Genomic DNA, 15,444 nt, shown 5'->3' on the forward strand with positions numbered 1-15,444 from the left:
AGGATTTATAATAAGAATTATACCTCGACAATTCCTATTAGTTGGAACGATTCACAATCTGATTTAACACGACCTCATCGCACCAAACTTGTCTAAATGTCTAGTCTCTAATAACATTCACACGACAAGAATAAAATTGGAACTCCACCACCATGATTAGATCAAGGCGGGAACCAAGTGGCGAGGTGGCAACCGCGACGACGATCGAATTTAGATAATCAAGTTTATGGTTTATGCCTATTTCTCTTGGCTAATAATCAATAAAAACAAGTGTATAAAATCCTAAACATAGCCATGTACTTATATATTTCCACAAATCCTAATTCCATTATGATTAATAAACCCTAACTCAAATGGGCCCAAAAGGTAATTACTCGTTCCAATGACAGTAAGTCCAATATTAATTATGAAGTCTACTAGACAATTAACACTTGGAAGATAAATGCATTAACATGCTCACCAAACCAGCAGTCATTTTCTTTTTTATTTTCAGTTAGTTCAACATATATATCTTTACTCATTTGTGTATCTGTATTTATTTCTTATTTTATGTGTATTCTAGAATAAATATACATGGATTCCGATATGCCCATTTTTGCTAGATCTATTTTATGTGTATTTGTCACTTGTAATAACTAGAATACATGATATATATTTTACTATATTCAAGTTTTACATCTAATCAAAACCTTAAACAAAAACTCATACATTATCCATATAATAAAAAGGTTCAAAATTACGTATCTTTTATCGTGTGAATGGGCCTTTAATTTGTGATGCGTCATCTTTACCTTTCAAAGGTCAAACTCACTCCAAGAACCATAAAAACAATTGGACAGATGAGCAATAATTTTGAATTTGATAAAAAGATGGTCTTAAAATTCTTAGCCATACAACATCTGCCCCCTTTTCGTCTCATAACCATTCTTTTAACAAAGGCAAATCTCTAAATAAATTAATCAAGATCATGTGATCATCACCATACAATCATAAAAATTCTTCCACATGTTAACCAATGAACATGGTCTTAAGCATCATTCTCTCCAAAATCCACCTAATAATTGATCTTAATCACCTATTTAATACTTAAAAACCCTTTTCTGCAATGGGGAGTGGAGATAAGCACGTCATCTTAATTACTTCCTTTTGTGAATGATAAAACAATAGGATTAGAATATATTAGTTTTATATGTACTAATGCAAACACTTGTTTATACTAGCGTTCTTTGGATTTTTATTTTCTTCTCATTTAATGAGCTGTCAAATGAATACTCTAGAAAATAACTATATTTTCTCACAAGTTTATTCATGAAAGTATTTGAGAAACAATCCCCTTCACATATCAATGTTCACGCATAGACTTCTAAGTCAAAATAACATCCTTCATCTTCGATTTTCTTGAAATCGAAGGTATGTAGACATATAATAATTGAAAGTTTACATATATATAATTCATCCATCAATATAGGAGGCAAAGGGGAAAAACTTTTCCTTTTAAAGCTATAGATACTTTTAAGTACAAAACTAATTTGGAGGTGACTTCCTAAGCATATGGATGAGGTACAACATTGAGTTTTGGAGAACGTTTACATTCTACCAAATTGAATTAGAAGCCTTTATGTTATTGAATTTTGAAGGCTCACGTTCTACTAAAATGAATTAGAAGCATGAAATTTTGAAGACTCGCGTTCTATTAAAATGAATTGAAATACTTACTTATCAAAATAAATAAGGCTCAATAAAATAAGAATTTAAAGAAAAAGGATCAAAGTTGGGTAGGGATAGTGAAAGTATTAATGAAATATGGCGATGAACCATAGGGTATGGTTATTCTGGGATAGTATATATGTGTAAAAGGCATATCTAGGAAAGCGCAAACAAGTTATTTATACAAGGTTCCATATTCGCCGCCATAGCCATAAACGCACAAGACGACAAACCCAATATAAATTATCCTGCAGCTTCTGGATCAATAAATGGTAAACTATCTGGTTATTATTCATCAATTACCATTTTACTCTGCAAGAAAACAAGAATGAGCACCTAGAACTTACGATTTTCTTCTTACATAGTGAGTCTCAGATTTGAGGAAACGATAAAAGGGTACCTAAGTTGATAGTCAGAATAAAACGTCATACATTTAATATGAATTTGATATACCCATTAGGTGTTTAGGTAGCCAAATGGATGCCATTTCAGCCAGTCCATTGCCTATTTATATGTATATATAAGGATATGGATTTGGAGGTTCAAGAACCCACACAACTTTAGAAACCTAAAGAACTGAACTTTTGAAGAGAGATTATAAATTTCTTTGCAATGTCATCCAAAATAGCAGCAGAGAATATGCCAAGTGCGGGGGCAGAGACACCACTAGTGGTGGTGCGAGAGTATGACGAAAGAAGAGATAAGGTGGCTGTGAATGAGCTGGAGCGCCAGTGCGAGGTGGGTCAGCGAGGGAAACCAGCACTCGTCACCGACCTCATGGGTGACCCGATTTGCCGTCTTCGATATTTTGCATCGCATGTTATGCTGGTAAAAACTTCAGTCTCACCCTAAAGTTGAAACGTTTGCATGTTCGCTTTGACACATTTTCTTCGACCACTTGAAGTCCATGTTGTTTGTCATACTCACTCGATAAACTTTAGCAGTCGATAATTCATGTCAAACAAATGTCTAATCTATGATACTAAAATGTCTTTTAGTATATTTATGATGCACATTACGCAAATAAATGGAATTAAGGATATAATTATGTATTTAATTTTTTAAATTAGTTTCTTGCCAAAATAAATATGTTCTAACCAGTGACTGTTCAAATAGATACACTTTTTTCTTAGGTAAATGATTATAAATGATCAACAGGTAGCAGAATATGGAAATAGAAAGGAAGTTGTGGGGACTATTAGGGGCTGTATAAAAACTGTGGCAATTGGAAAGAGAAGCTCAAATGAATTTCCAATCTATGTAAAGCTGGCTTATGTTTTTGGACTCAGAGTTTCATCTGCACACAGGTCTCTCTCTCTCTTTCTCTATCTCTCTTTACATATATATACATAACACATGTATGTGTTCAGTAAGAGAGGGAAAAGCCTGAATCCCCCCTCGGGGAGGACCTTGTTATATCAACAATGGTAGACATACGATTTCCTCCCGGAGGACTTATTTTGTTTGATTAATCACGGTCTCAGGGAAGCTCCCCTATAATTAGTCGCCTCTTTCTAATACATGTGCATAACATATGCATATCACATGTTCATAGCATATGCTTATTTCCATTAATACTAGACAAGTACTATTAATGGAGATTGACGGTTGAAAATAAGATACATGATTTCTATTATTATTTTCTATGATGAGTTCAAAATTTTGAGGAAAAAATAACATTTTTTTCACCATTCTATCTTTTAACACATGGTCAAACTTAGATTTTCCTTCGAATTATAGACAGTGTGATTAAATTCCTTCAACAAAATCCAAAAAACTCTAGTAATTGTTGTGTATCTCATCATTCTTATTTAATATTATTTTAAAAGAAATTCTATTATCGGAACATATTCCTATTTTAGATTAAACAAAGACCCGAAAATCTAGTAAACTTATAGTGGAATATTAAAATCCATATACTATATATCATGATAATGCATATGGATTATTTTAATGCAATTATTTTAATTAGATTATCTATTAATTTTTGATCAAGATTTTGCATGCAGGAGGCTTGGAATTGGAGCAAAATTAGTTCAACAACTAGAAGAATGGTGTAGACAAAATGGGGCTAACTATGCATACATGGCTACTGACGGTAGCAATCAACCTTCACTAAATCTTTTCACCCTAAGGTGCAATTATGTCAAATTCAGAAACCCTACAGTATTGGTGCAGCCTGTTCATCTTCACTACAAGCCATTAGGCTCAGGTATCGCTATAATTAGGGTTTCTCCACAACTATCTGAATCAATATATCGTCGAATATTTTCTCACTCGGAGTTCTTCCCTAATGACATCGACTGTGTGTTGAACAACAAACTCACTTTAGGCACTTTTATGGCCTTAACAAAGAAATCCCTAAAAAGTTGGAACCCTAAAACCGGGGAATTGCCAGCGAATTTTGCTATGCTTAGCATATGGAACACCAAAGAAGTTTACAAGTTACAAGTGAAGGGCGTTTCAGGATTAAAGTCTGCAGCCTGTTTAGGTAGTCGGGTTATTGATGCATTGATGCCCTGGCTAAAATTTCCATCAGTACCAAATATTTTCGAGAATTTTGGGTTTTATTTTCTGTATGGGCTGCACATGGAAGGAAAGGATGGCTCCAATCTCATGAAATCTCTATGTGCATTTGCTCATAATATGGCCCGAGATGATAAAGATTGTAGGGTTTTGGTGGCTGAAGTAGGGCAAATGGACCCTGTTAGAGAGGCAATTCCGCACTGGAGAAAATTTTCATGGGATCAAGATATATGGTGCATTAAAAAACTCAGAGAAGCACAAGGAGAAGACAATAGAAATTCTCAAGAATACTGGATTAAATCTCAGACATCTTCTTCAGTTATTTTCGTCGATCCACGGGATAATTGATTGTTATTTGAATTTAAGTACATTCATTTTGACAGAAATAATGTAAGGAAAAAGAGAACTCATATTAATTTTCTTCCGTGAAATAGGGCAAAGATCTAATTTATACTCTTTGTTTGCATTTAAAAATTAAAATTTTAGAATATTTTAATAAAAGTTGATGAAATACGTAATTGAAAAATAGTCGTAAGTCTCATGAAATATGTTGTCAAAACTAATTATTGACTTTAAATTTATTTTTGTGAACTTTTTAAGTTATACCCAATAGAGGCATAGATTGATTAATTTAAGGAAAAATTCCATTGACAACCCGTAAATCATAGACAAAGAAAAATGTCCCGAGCCATGTCTATTCTGTAGTCAATAATATGCTGTAACCGTTCAAGACAAACTCCCTCTTCTTATGCCGGTTGTAAAAAATAAAACTAAGGTATGACAAAAATTTAACAGCGAATTAAATATCCTTCACCTACACGTCCTAAGAACACACATTCTTTGATTGCTAATTTTGCATTATATTTTACTTGCACCATGACCAGAATTGAACTCTGATCAGTTGACGATAAAAAAAAAAAATGAGTGCCCTTTGAATTTACTTGTTTATTTATTAAGAAAAAAGAAGATATTCTTGTTAGACGTGGACTCTTACTCCTAAATTAAATTCAAAAAATAAAGTATAAAATTCAAACCTTACCTCCTAAAGATAAACGACGAGAAACGTAATCATCTGGTTTAATTCTTTACTATGACAGAAGGTTGGCAAAAATGAGTAAATGGTTAGGTTTGACAAATTTTTCATTCACTAGAAAATAGTGACATCATGAATCAATTGATTCTATGATTTATTACTACCCTTTCAAGCATTCAACTCTCTACGTGCATACCTTTGTTGGCAAAAAAATTTGACAGATAATGATGTGGTGTGCAGTATGGCTAGTGATTAATATAAATGTTATTCAAATCAATGGCCAAACTGCATGTCACCTTGTTATCTATCAACAAAGGTGTAAATCATAAGTGTGCAAGTAGATTAATTGTTAAGCATTATATTTAGTGTTTCGACAAATAATGGTACAATTTTTAATTATTCTCGATCTATGGTACAATCAACAAAGAGAATTACACTTGGATGCTATTTGAGTCTTAGAATTAATACATTATCATGTATCGAAGCTGAATACTTGTTGTCAATCTTAACAAAAAGTTTCTTTGTATGGAGGGTATTATACATTTATGAAGAATCATTAACGTGTTATTAACGTGTGATTATTAAATAAAACAGCTTGAAAAAAGCTTCCATCCTTTCGGCTGAAAGAACAAACTCGACTTTAATAATGTAATTAGTACACATTAATTATTCTACTAACTAATCCATAAATTGATTATATATCAATTGAGAATAAAGGAACGTGCTAACTTTGAGCTTTAACACCTGTCACCGCAGTCAAATCTTCAACTTTATCAAAATGAGATTGAGAACCACATTTTGAGCGGCTTAAAATCACTATGTTGAGATTTTTGTCTCGTATACTATGATTGTTAAATGTTGATTAATGTAAAGGCAGAGAACTCAACAATGAAATTTTTTTATTCTTTTGTATAAAACAGTATAGATATGATAAGCATAGTTTTACACTTGTCTATCGGCTCAAGCAGACCTGTGTAAAAAGAATGTGATTGTTCTATTCGCTCGAGCGGGACGTCCATTGCAACATACAAAGTTTAATTTTGGTAGGATTCTTATGGGTATTTTGGGTCAACTTGTACTTGAATTTTACACCCTAATTGATTCTGATATGTAGTAGAACTCTTTTACTTCAGTGGGGAACCTTTCTAGGAAGGAAAAAAAAAAATACACAGATACATAACTTTGCACCTAAGGCTTAGAGAAATGGAGGCGAGAAGAATTGCCTGACGCGATGATCCAAGATTCTCTACAAAAAGTATGATTCACGATGAACGAATCACTCCCGAAAAGGAATCTATTGATTCTCTCCCAATTGGTTGGACCGTAGGTGCGATGATTTACTTCACGGGCGAGGTCTCTAGCATCTAGGGTTCCTCAAACAATGTGATATCTTACACCGAGTAAATCCTTAACCCTTCTCCCTCTACATATTTTTTATAACTTATCATACTTATCACAAGCATATGTATTTTACAAATTATCTCAAACCCAAGTTATTAACTTGTATAAATTAAAATCATTTCTTCAATATTAAGAAATCCCTTTTTTCTTAAGCCTGAAATAAATGATTCTTTGTCATTCTAAATTTAAGGATAATGCTCCACATATGGTTCCTCAAACAACATTAATGAAAGATCTCCCTCCAAGCTGTACATACGACTTTCATCGAATACAGCTTTTTCGCAGAATTATATATAATAGTTGATTAATCGTCAGAGATGACTTAGAACCAATAGTTCATTATCTAATGGATCTTTCCGTTAACCATGACATTTTTGCGCTTACTTGAACATAATTTCTTTTCAAAAGAAAGGTTAATCCTTTCCACTCGAGCTCCATCGTTGACTATTTACAACCCAATAAAAAGCAAAAAATGAAGGGTTCAAGTGTCGTGAGCATCAGCATATAGGTTCCAAATCCAAGTGGTAGTATCAGATCCTTTAACTATTATTCTTGAGAAATGGCCAGGTCTTTGTTTATTATTATGAGAATTAATTTTACTTAGGGCTAGGCAAATCTCCCGAACCAAATCGACCGAATCAAATCCGAACCGAATCCGACGGTTCTTATCAAATTAAATACCCGAACGGGTATCTGAATTGAGAACCGACGGGTACGATTTGGTTCTCGGTTCTAGACCAAGAACCGAAAAACCGAATCTTTCTAATTTTTTTTATATTGAATAAATCAAATTATTTTAATTTTAATTTTTTCTAAACAAATTAACAATTTATAAATTCAAATTTTTTGCCCAATAATTTGTTTCATTTCTAATTTTTTAATTTTTGGTCAAATTATCCATTTTATTGTCTCATTTCTTAGCCGAACAAGATCAAACCCATTAAATAACCCTAAACACCTAACTAAAGTGCATAACGCTGTCTTAATCTCGCAGCCTTGCTAACATTCCAAAATATATACAATCGTCGATCGATGCTATGACCTCCGATCGAAACTGTAACCTCCGCCAATCGAAATTTTGACTGTAGCGATCATTTGAACAAGGTAGTCTACTAGTCTCTGACATTTTAAAACCATTGAATATGTCATTAGTTGTATTCATATAATGTTGTTATAAATGTTAAAAAATTTAATTATAGTATAGAACCGAACCGAACTGAACCCGAACGGTTCCATAATTATATTTGGACCCGACGGTTCCATTTGCTAAATACCAAAAAATTTTGGTTCGGTTCGGTTCGGTTCTCTTTAGAATCGAAACAAACCGGCCCACGCCCACCCCTAATCTTACTGCTTTTGGTTCTCGGGTTTCCACGCTTGAAAAAACAAAACTTGGGCAATATCATCCAAATCATTGATCCGGTACTAGATGTTCTCTTTCTACCGGGAATTCAAAAAGTTTTTCTGTTCAAAAAAAAAAAAGTAATAAAACGTTGGAATAATCTAAATCGACTTGACTCAAAAAATTGAAAAAAAAATGTTATCACATAAATAAAAATTATGTTGTAAATATAATTTAACGACAATGTTGTTGGGGGAATTGTCATGCTATATGATTCACAATATTTATTTTGTAACAGCTTTGAATCATTCATCTCCTAAATAAACTCGCAATATTATTTGTTTGATGCAAATAGTATAAAGAGCAGCAATATATTTTTGTTATAATGTCGTTGCAATGCCTATATGTCACGAAAATTAAAAGGGCGACAAGTCAATTTATCGAAAATTTATTCTAAAATTAATTTTGCAAGAAAATTTGTTGTGAATACTATTTAAAAGTATAATGTTTGCTACCTATTTCTTTTTGCATCAAAATATGTTTGTAGTAATATACATTTCAAAATAAGTAATGTTTATCGCGTAATTTATTTTACAATCATTATGATTCATTTCATAATATATTTTAACATATTCAATATTTGTAGTATAATTTATAATATAGCTGAATTTGTACAGGAGTCAATGCTCCTAGAATGAAAAAAATCTGACAGGAGCAAGTTCCGCCCTCCCCCATGCTTTCTACTCAATTGTAGAGAAGCTTACTCATATCCCTAATTTTAAATTAACATGATAGAAGATCATAACTAAATTAGTACGACATTTTTTCCTTGAAATTTATGTTTTTTAAAGAATCCAGATTCAATAAGTCTATCTTATAAATGTGTATTGCAAAGTGCAAACCAAATAAATAAAGATTATTATTGGAAAAGGGCCTTTGTACAGGGCCGGCCCCCTCTTTTACTTCAAGCAGGGCCCATTATTATTTCATACGGACTTGATTACACAAAAAAGGGGCAAATTAGGCCCACTACTCTATTAAAATAACTAAATTGAATAGTACACTTATAAAGTAATTAAATCATTTAACACCGTAATCAGTATGTCTTAAAAGCTTAAGTGTTATAACTCACCCACTCAAACACACTCACTCTCCGCCTCTAACCCCCTTCTCCCCGATTTTCTTGAAGCATTTTATACAAAAATTAAGAAAAAGATTGAAATTTTACAAATATGGCAACAGTCATGACTGCAACAGGGTCGACGTCGGTAAAATCCCAATTTTCAATGAAGAGTTCAAGAATGAAATCAGAGCTAGGGTTCATTACATTCCAGTTGAGTGGAAAAATATTTTCAACAATCTAGTTCTGATCTTTAGTAGGGAAAGGCATCGTCGTGGGAATTCCTCCGACGCCTGTGCAAATAGTGATCAAAATAATCAGCTATCCTGTCTACTAGATTCCTTGACTTATGCTTCAATTCTATTTCCAGAGACGAAAGCGCTTCACCCGATTTTATATTGTGCATTCCACCGCCGCTCATGTTGAAAATGCAGATTTTACCTCTCTGGTATTTTAACGTCTGAATATCGTCAACGTCATTTACTCAACATTCGGTTGTTAAATGACATTGTTTTGAAATCCAAAGCTTGTCATCTTTGTAACGGAAGAGGAACTTTGTTTCCAAAATCGAAAAAACTCTTAGCTCAAGTTGTCAAATTGATAATGGAGAACATTTCTGCTGCAAGATTGTCATTGTTAATACTATCCACATGCTCCATTTCTCAAGAAATCGGTATTCAAACTATTAGCAATTTATTTATGTATGCGAATCTCCTTGTGTTTCTGGGTTGCATATACAATAAAGTGGATTTTGTTATTTTGGGTTTTTGTTGATATAGGTAAGTTAAAACTTACTGAATGATCTAAGAAGAAAATTGTGCATATTATATTCATTCTGCCAGAGCAAGGTACTATAGTTTACGTTTTATTGTGCTCCTTTGATTATACGTTTTTCGGGGTAGGGAAGATAGAAAGTTTGCGGTGGCATTAAGATAGTATTCTTTTGAGTTTAATTCTTTACTTTTTATTTTTATTTTTATTTTATTTTTATTTTTCTGGATTTTACTCCTGTTTAGGTACCATATTCAACATCTTCATTTCCATCTTAAGGTTAATCTTTTGCTTTAATTCAAAAATAGCTGGTTTTTAGTTGCAACAAATATATGGGAAGAGTAGAAAATGTTTAATTATTGATGATTTTCTCAGTGTGAAGCTAGTCCACTGTCACTAATGAGTTGCAGATGTCATAAATGTATACAATCTGAACTAGCAAGAGAAATTTGCAGCAGTTCACCCTCTATTGAAGTGCATTTATTATATGTTACTTCATTCTGGTGTCAAAAGAAATTTTCCTCCTCAATAAAGAGTATTTATGTTTGTAAGATTGCATTTGCATAGAATCAATTTTATGCAGCTAGTTGATAGGCATTTTCAATTGTAGTTTGTATTGAATTTGCATAAAATGATATATTTTAAGTTTTTGATCGATGTTTCATCACTTTTTTTAGGTTGTCACTTTTTTTAATTTACTTCATTTTTTTAACTGTTTGTCACTTTTTTTTATTTTCTGTCACTTTTTTTTTTTAATTTTGTAGCTTTTTTTAATTGGTGTCTTTTTCTTTTTCGCCACTTTTTTAAATTGATGTCACTTTTTAAAAATTGTCACTTTTTTTAATATTTATCACTTTTTTTGAATTTTTGTCACTTTTTTTTTTAGTGTTTATCACTTTTTTATCAATTACGTTCTTGAAATTTCTATAACTTTTTTTAGTGACAAATATCACTTTTTAATAAAAGTGACATTGTATGTCATTTTTTAATAAAAATGTGACACTAAACTTTCAAAAGTGACATTGTCACTTTATTACATTTTGTCACTTTTTTCTTGAATTTTCGTCACCTTTAAAATTTTTGGCACTTATTTAATAAGATAAAAAGTGACATGATATGTTATATTTTTCTAGCATAATCAGCATGTAGATCATCCTGGACATGCATATTATGTTAAGAACCGCCACTACGCTCATCTAGATTGTCCTGGATGTGTTGATTATATTAATATGATTATTGGTGCTGCACAAATAGATGATGCTATTTTTGTGTTTGTCATTTTTTTGAGTTTGTGTCAGTTTTTTTTTATTTTGTCACTTTTTAAGCGTTTGTGTCACTTTTTTTGAGTTTGTGTCACTTTTTTTCAATTTTTATAAAAAAAGTGACATTGTGTCACTTTTCATTTTACACAGTATTTTTTACATTCAAAAAGCTTTTCATATGATTTTTCAATACACCTATAATTTTGAGGGTATTTTTGTAAGTTGCCCAAAAAAAAAACATATAATAAATGGAAATTTGTTATTTGTACACTGATTTTTGATACTTCGGTTAACATTTGCATTGTTACCAAGTGTCAATTGGATGAAAAAATTGTTTGAAATTTAAATTGTCCAATAAGATAATAACACGTAATAAAGTGTAAATTAAAGTTTACATATAGCAAGGTTCTAATAAATATACTGCTAATAATTTCATGATTTTCACCAAACCTGAAAAGAAGCAAACAGAACTAGAAAGACAAGACAAATAGCAAAAAATCCAGGAGGCAGTTAGATAGTGCTTTCATCTCACCCTTAATTTGTTCTTTGGTTAAATGAATATTCATGTAGTTGTTTAAGATGACACCTTAGTTGTCACGCAAGTCCCTGAAAAAGGAAAATTTTTGCAACTGATTATGAAATCTCATGAATGCCAGGTACAAGGAGGCATGCATTGATATGACACAAATAGAACATAAATTCAGGATGCTGAAAAGGAAATTCTTAAACGATTGGGAGCAACTCTAACTAGTTAGAGAAAGGATATCAAAGGCTTATCTAGCTCCTTCGCTAATGCTCCAAACCTGGAAACCAACTTCGTTTTTCCATCTTCGAGATTATGCTTCATATTCACTTTCGAGATCTCACCTTACATTACCAGTTGTATTAAAAGGAGCCATCTCATTCATTTCCACAACCTCAATCGCCTCATGATTTACTAAGGTGTGGCCAAATTATTTTCCAAATTATTATGGGAATTTCTCATAGGAGCAAGTAGTAAGTGCAGTACGAACTATCTTATAAAACGTAACAGCTAACCAGGAAAAATTAGATTACAAAATTGATGTCAATCTTCTCAAATTCAAACTCGATAGATATGTTACTCGATTCCATGCACATTATCCAAAACTCCACACTAAAGCAAACAAGAGAACCTGCTGTTTGGAGATAAGTAACATAAAATTATTTTATGTTGCTGCTAACCTATTGTCATTCTGTATGCAAAAATTGAAGGTGCTAACCAGAGTTGTAGAGAAATAATTAATTCCATTCGAGTTCTCACAAACAAAAGTTGAACTTGTAACCAAAGACACTACATATATATATACACATATATATACATATACATATACATATATATATACATATATATATATAGTGCCTTAGCTGTGGAGTCTCTGTCCCTTGGTTTCCCATCTTCGAGATTATGCTTCATATTCACTTTCGAGATCTCACCTTACATTACCAGTTGTATTAAAAGGAGCCATCTCATTCATTTCCACAACCTCAATCGCCTCATGATTTACTAAGGTGTGGCCAAATTATTTTCCAAATTATTATGGGAATTTCTCATAGGAGCAAGTAGTAAGTGCAGTACGAACTATCTTATAAAACGTAACAGCTAACCAGGAAAAATTAGATTACAAAATTGATGTCAATCTTCTCAAATTCAAACTCGATAGATATGTTACTCGATTCCTTGCACATTATCCAAAACTCCACACTAAAGCAAACAAGAGAACCTGCTGTTTGGAGATAAGTAACATAAAATTATTTTATGTTGCTGCTAACCTATTGTCATTCTGTATGCAAAAATTGAAGGTGCTAACCAGAGTTGTAGAGAAATAATTAATTCCATTCGAGTTCTCACAAACAAAAGTTGAACTTGTAACCAAAGACACTACATATATATATACACATATATATACATATACATATACATATATATATACATATATATATATAGTGCCTTAGCTGTGGAGTCTCTGTCCCTTGGTTTCCAAATAACTGTAGTCACTAGCCTAAACGTAAACAAAAGTGGAAAAAAGAAAAACTGGAGGCATTCATTTCCTCATTTATCAGGTTTTATAAACTACTACATTTATAAGCTATTTTTGCCTTTATCAAAAGTTTGAGATTCTCCTATCTTGATTTATCTAAAATAAATGATGTTAAACATATTTATGTTTCGTTTCCTCTTTCTGGTTTGGATATGTCGCTTAAAGGGCTATGAAAAGGGGACCAAACCCACACAATTAATTGTAAGATACAATCAATCAACAATAAAACAGAATATAAACTTGCAGAAAAATAAAATGAACACAGCAGAATTTTTGGGCCAAAGCCCTAGAGGTTCAGTGTTCTTTCAAACACCTAATCCCCTGTTAAGCATCCAATCAAGAATGAATATTGCTCGGTTGCACTAGATGCCTCAAAAATCGGCAACGAATGTTACAATCTTCAGCCAATACAAGAATACACAAAGGAAGAGACTTATCTTTTCAAGAAATCAACAGATCTACCTCAGATCACTCATGAATCATCAGACCAATTTATCAAATCTCAATATTGGATTTTGATATCCAATAAATCTCAGGTTATGATGTTAACATGGGATAATGTATTTCATAGGCCTATGCCAAAGAATAAAATAAGTCCAACAACCAAATCCATGAGCTCTACTCGATCCAATTTTTTTTCCCTCTTGGATGACTTGAATCTTGGCCCGTTTAACTTTTTTATAGGTCCAATTTAAAGTCTAACCCTAGCCTACTTATAAGATTACAACACTAGCTATTTTCTAGTGTGATTTGTGTGTGCAAAAGGAGAATTTTCAGCTACCCCTTTGAAGTGTGAAAATCGGCCCTTCTTTGTGTCCAAAACCGGTTGATTACTCTGTCTATTTTGTGGTCTCTTCATAGTCTACCTTTGTTGTGTTTTTTCCTTTTACTCTTCCTTTGTAGGTAAGATTGAATAGAAATCAAGGTGAATAAATTGGTTGTGGATTGGAGCCAGTTGGTTTGGTTGGTTTATAGAGAAATGTACATTGGACTAAACCCGAAAAACACCAATTTGATTTTAGTCCATATTTTGTGGTCTCTTCATAGTCTACCTTTGTTGTGTTTTTCCTTGCCTTTGTAATTACAAATCATCACTTTTTTTTGTTCTTTGTGGGTAAGATTGAATAGGAATCGATGTGAATAAATTGGTTGTGAATTGAAGCCAGTTGGTTTGGTTGTTTGATAGAGAAATGTACATTGGACTGAACCCGAAAAACACCAATTTGAAGATCCTTGGAGTATGTTTCGGTAACATTTGGGCCTTTACTTGACCCATTAGTTACCCTATTGTAACTTACCTTACTTGGCTCATTAGTTGAACATATTGGGTCTTCTACCCTTTGCCAAGGTGATCGTGCGCCTCTTTTCTTCTTTGTGTGAGATTTTTTTTTCTTTCTGCTTCTTCTACTTCTCTGCACGTTGCTTTTTTCTTCTTCATCTCTACCTTCTTGGTGATTGTCATTGAGTTATTATCTGCCTTTATGGTCTCCTAATTGTGTACTCTCATGGCAACTATAAGTGAGAAGGCTTGGCATTGTCTTGGGCCGATTGGTTGTTTGATTGTGTTGTAATTGAAAGAATAATTTGAGCCTGGCTAAACCTTGGTGGTCAATGCGTACTTCATACTCAACACATAAAAACCCTCTTGTTCTTACAAATTTTCACTCAAGAAAATACAAGTATTCTATGGCTGAAACATCAAACCACAATTTCGAATGAGATGTGCAACAGAAATGAGGAAATTAGAAACCCTAGCTACAGAGATAAGATGGAACTCTCTCTCAAACACCCTCACGCGAAAAGCCACCAAATATGAAAAGTCTTTGGCCAATTAAACCATCTTTGGGTATATATATCACCAAAGATCAAACCCTCCATCCAAAGGTAGATAATAGGCCAGGTGTCATCATCCAATGAGTTGCCAACTTATAAAAATGTGTTTTGAAAAACACGTTTTAAGTTCTGAAAATTATGGGAGCACAAATCTGGTTCGAGTCTCAACAGCCTGACGTTCTTAGTTACATTAAAAAGCTTATCTATAATTTTCTAGACTGGAGGATTACATATTATTCTGTTATGATAGATGGTATGGAGTAAATCGCCCGAAGTTCATGTAGAGGCTAACAAATAAGTAATTTACAGACTATGAATACATCTAATGTTGACCAATTTTTTAGCATGGGTTGTTGGATTCTGCGAGAAGAATCAATATAATTAGCAGT

The 15,444-nt window shown here is 32.7% G+C and overlaps 1 protein-coding gene across 1 annotated transcript; it reads left to right on the forward strand.

Annotated features, from left to right (window-relative positions):
- Positions 1–2,201: 2,201 nt before the first annotated feature.
- Positions 2,202–4,662, forward strand: LOC111402736 (probable N-acetyltransferase HLS1). The gene is made up of 3 exons (XM_023031077.1): positions 2,202–2,535; positions 2,866–3,014; positions 3,717–4,662. The coding sequence occupies exons 1-3, from the start codon at positions 2,320–2,322 to the stop codon at positions 4,579–4,581; spliced, it is 1,230 nt and encodes a 409-aa protein (XP_022886845.1). The 5' UTR covers positions 2,202–2,319; the 3' UTR covers positions 4,582–4,662.
- The last annotated feature ends 10,782 nt before the right edge of the window (positions 4,663–15,444 follow it).

This window comes from Olea europaea, chromosome 10, assembly GCF_002742605.1.
Source record: "Olea europaea var. sylvestris chromosome 10, O_europaea_v1, whole genome shotgun sequence".
NCBI classification, from domain to species: Eukaryota; Viridiplantae; Streptophyta; class Magnoliopsida; order Lamiales; family Oleaceae; genus Olea; species Olea europaea.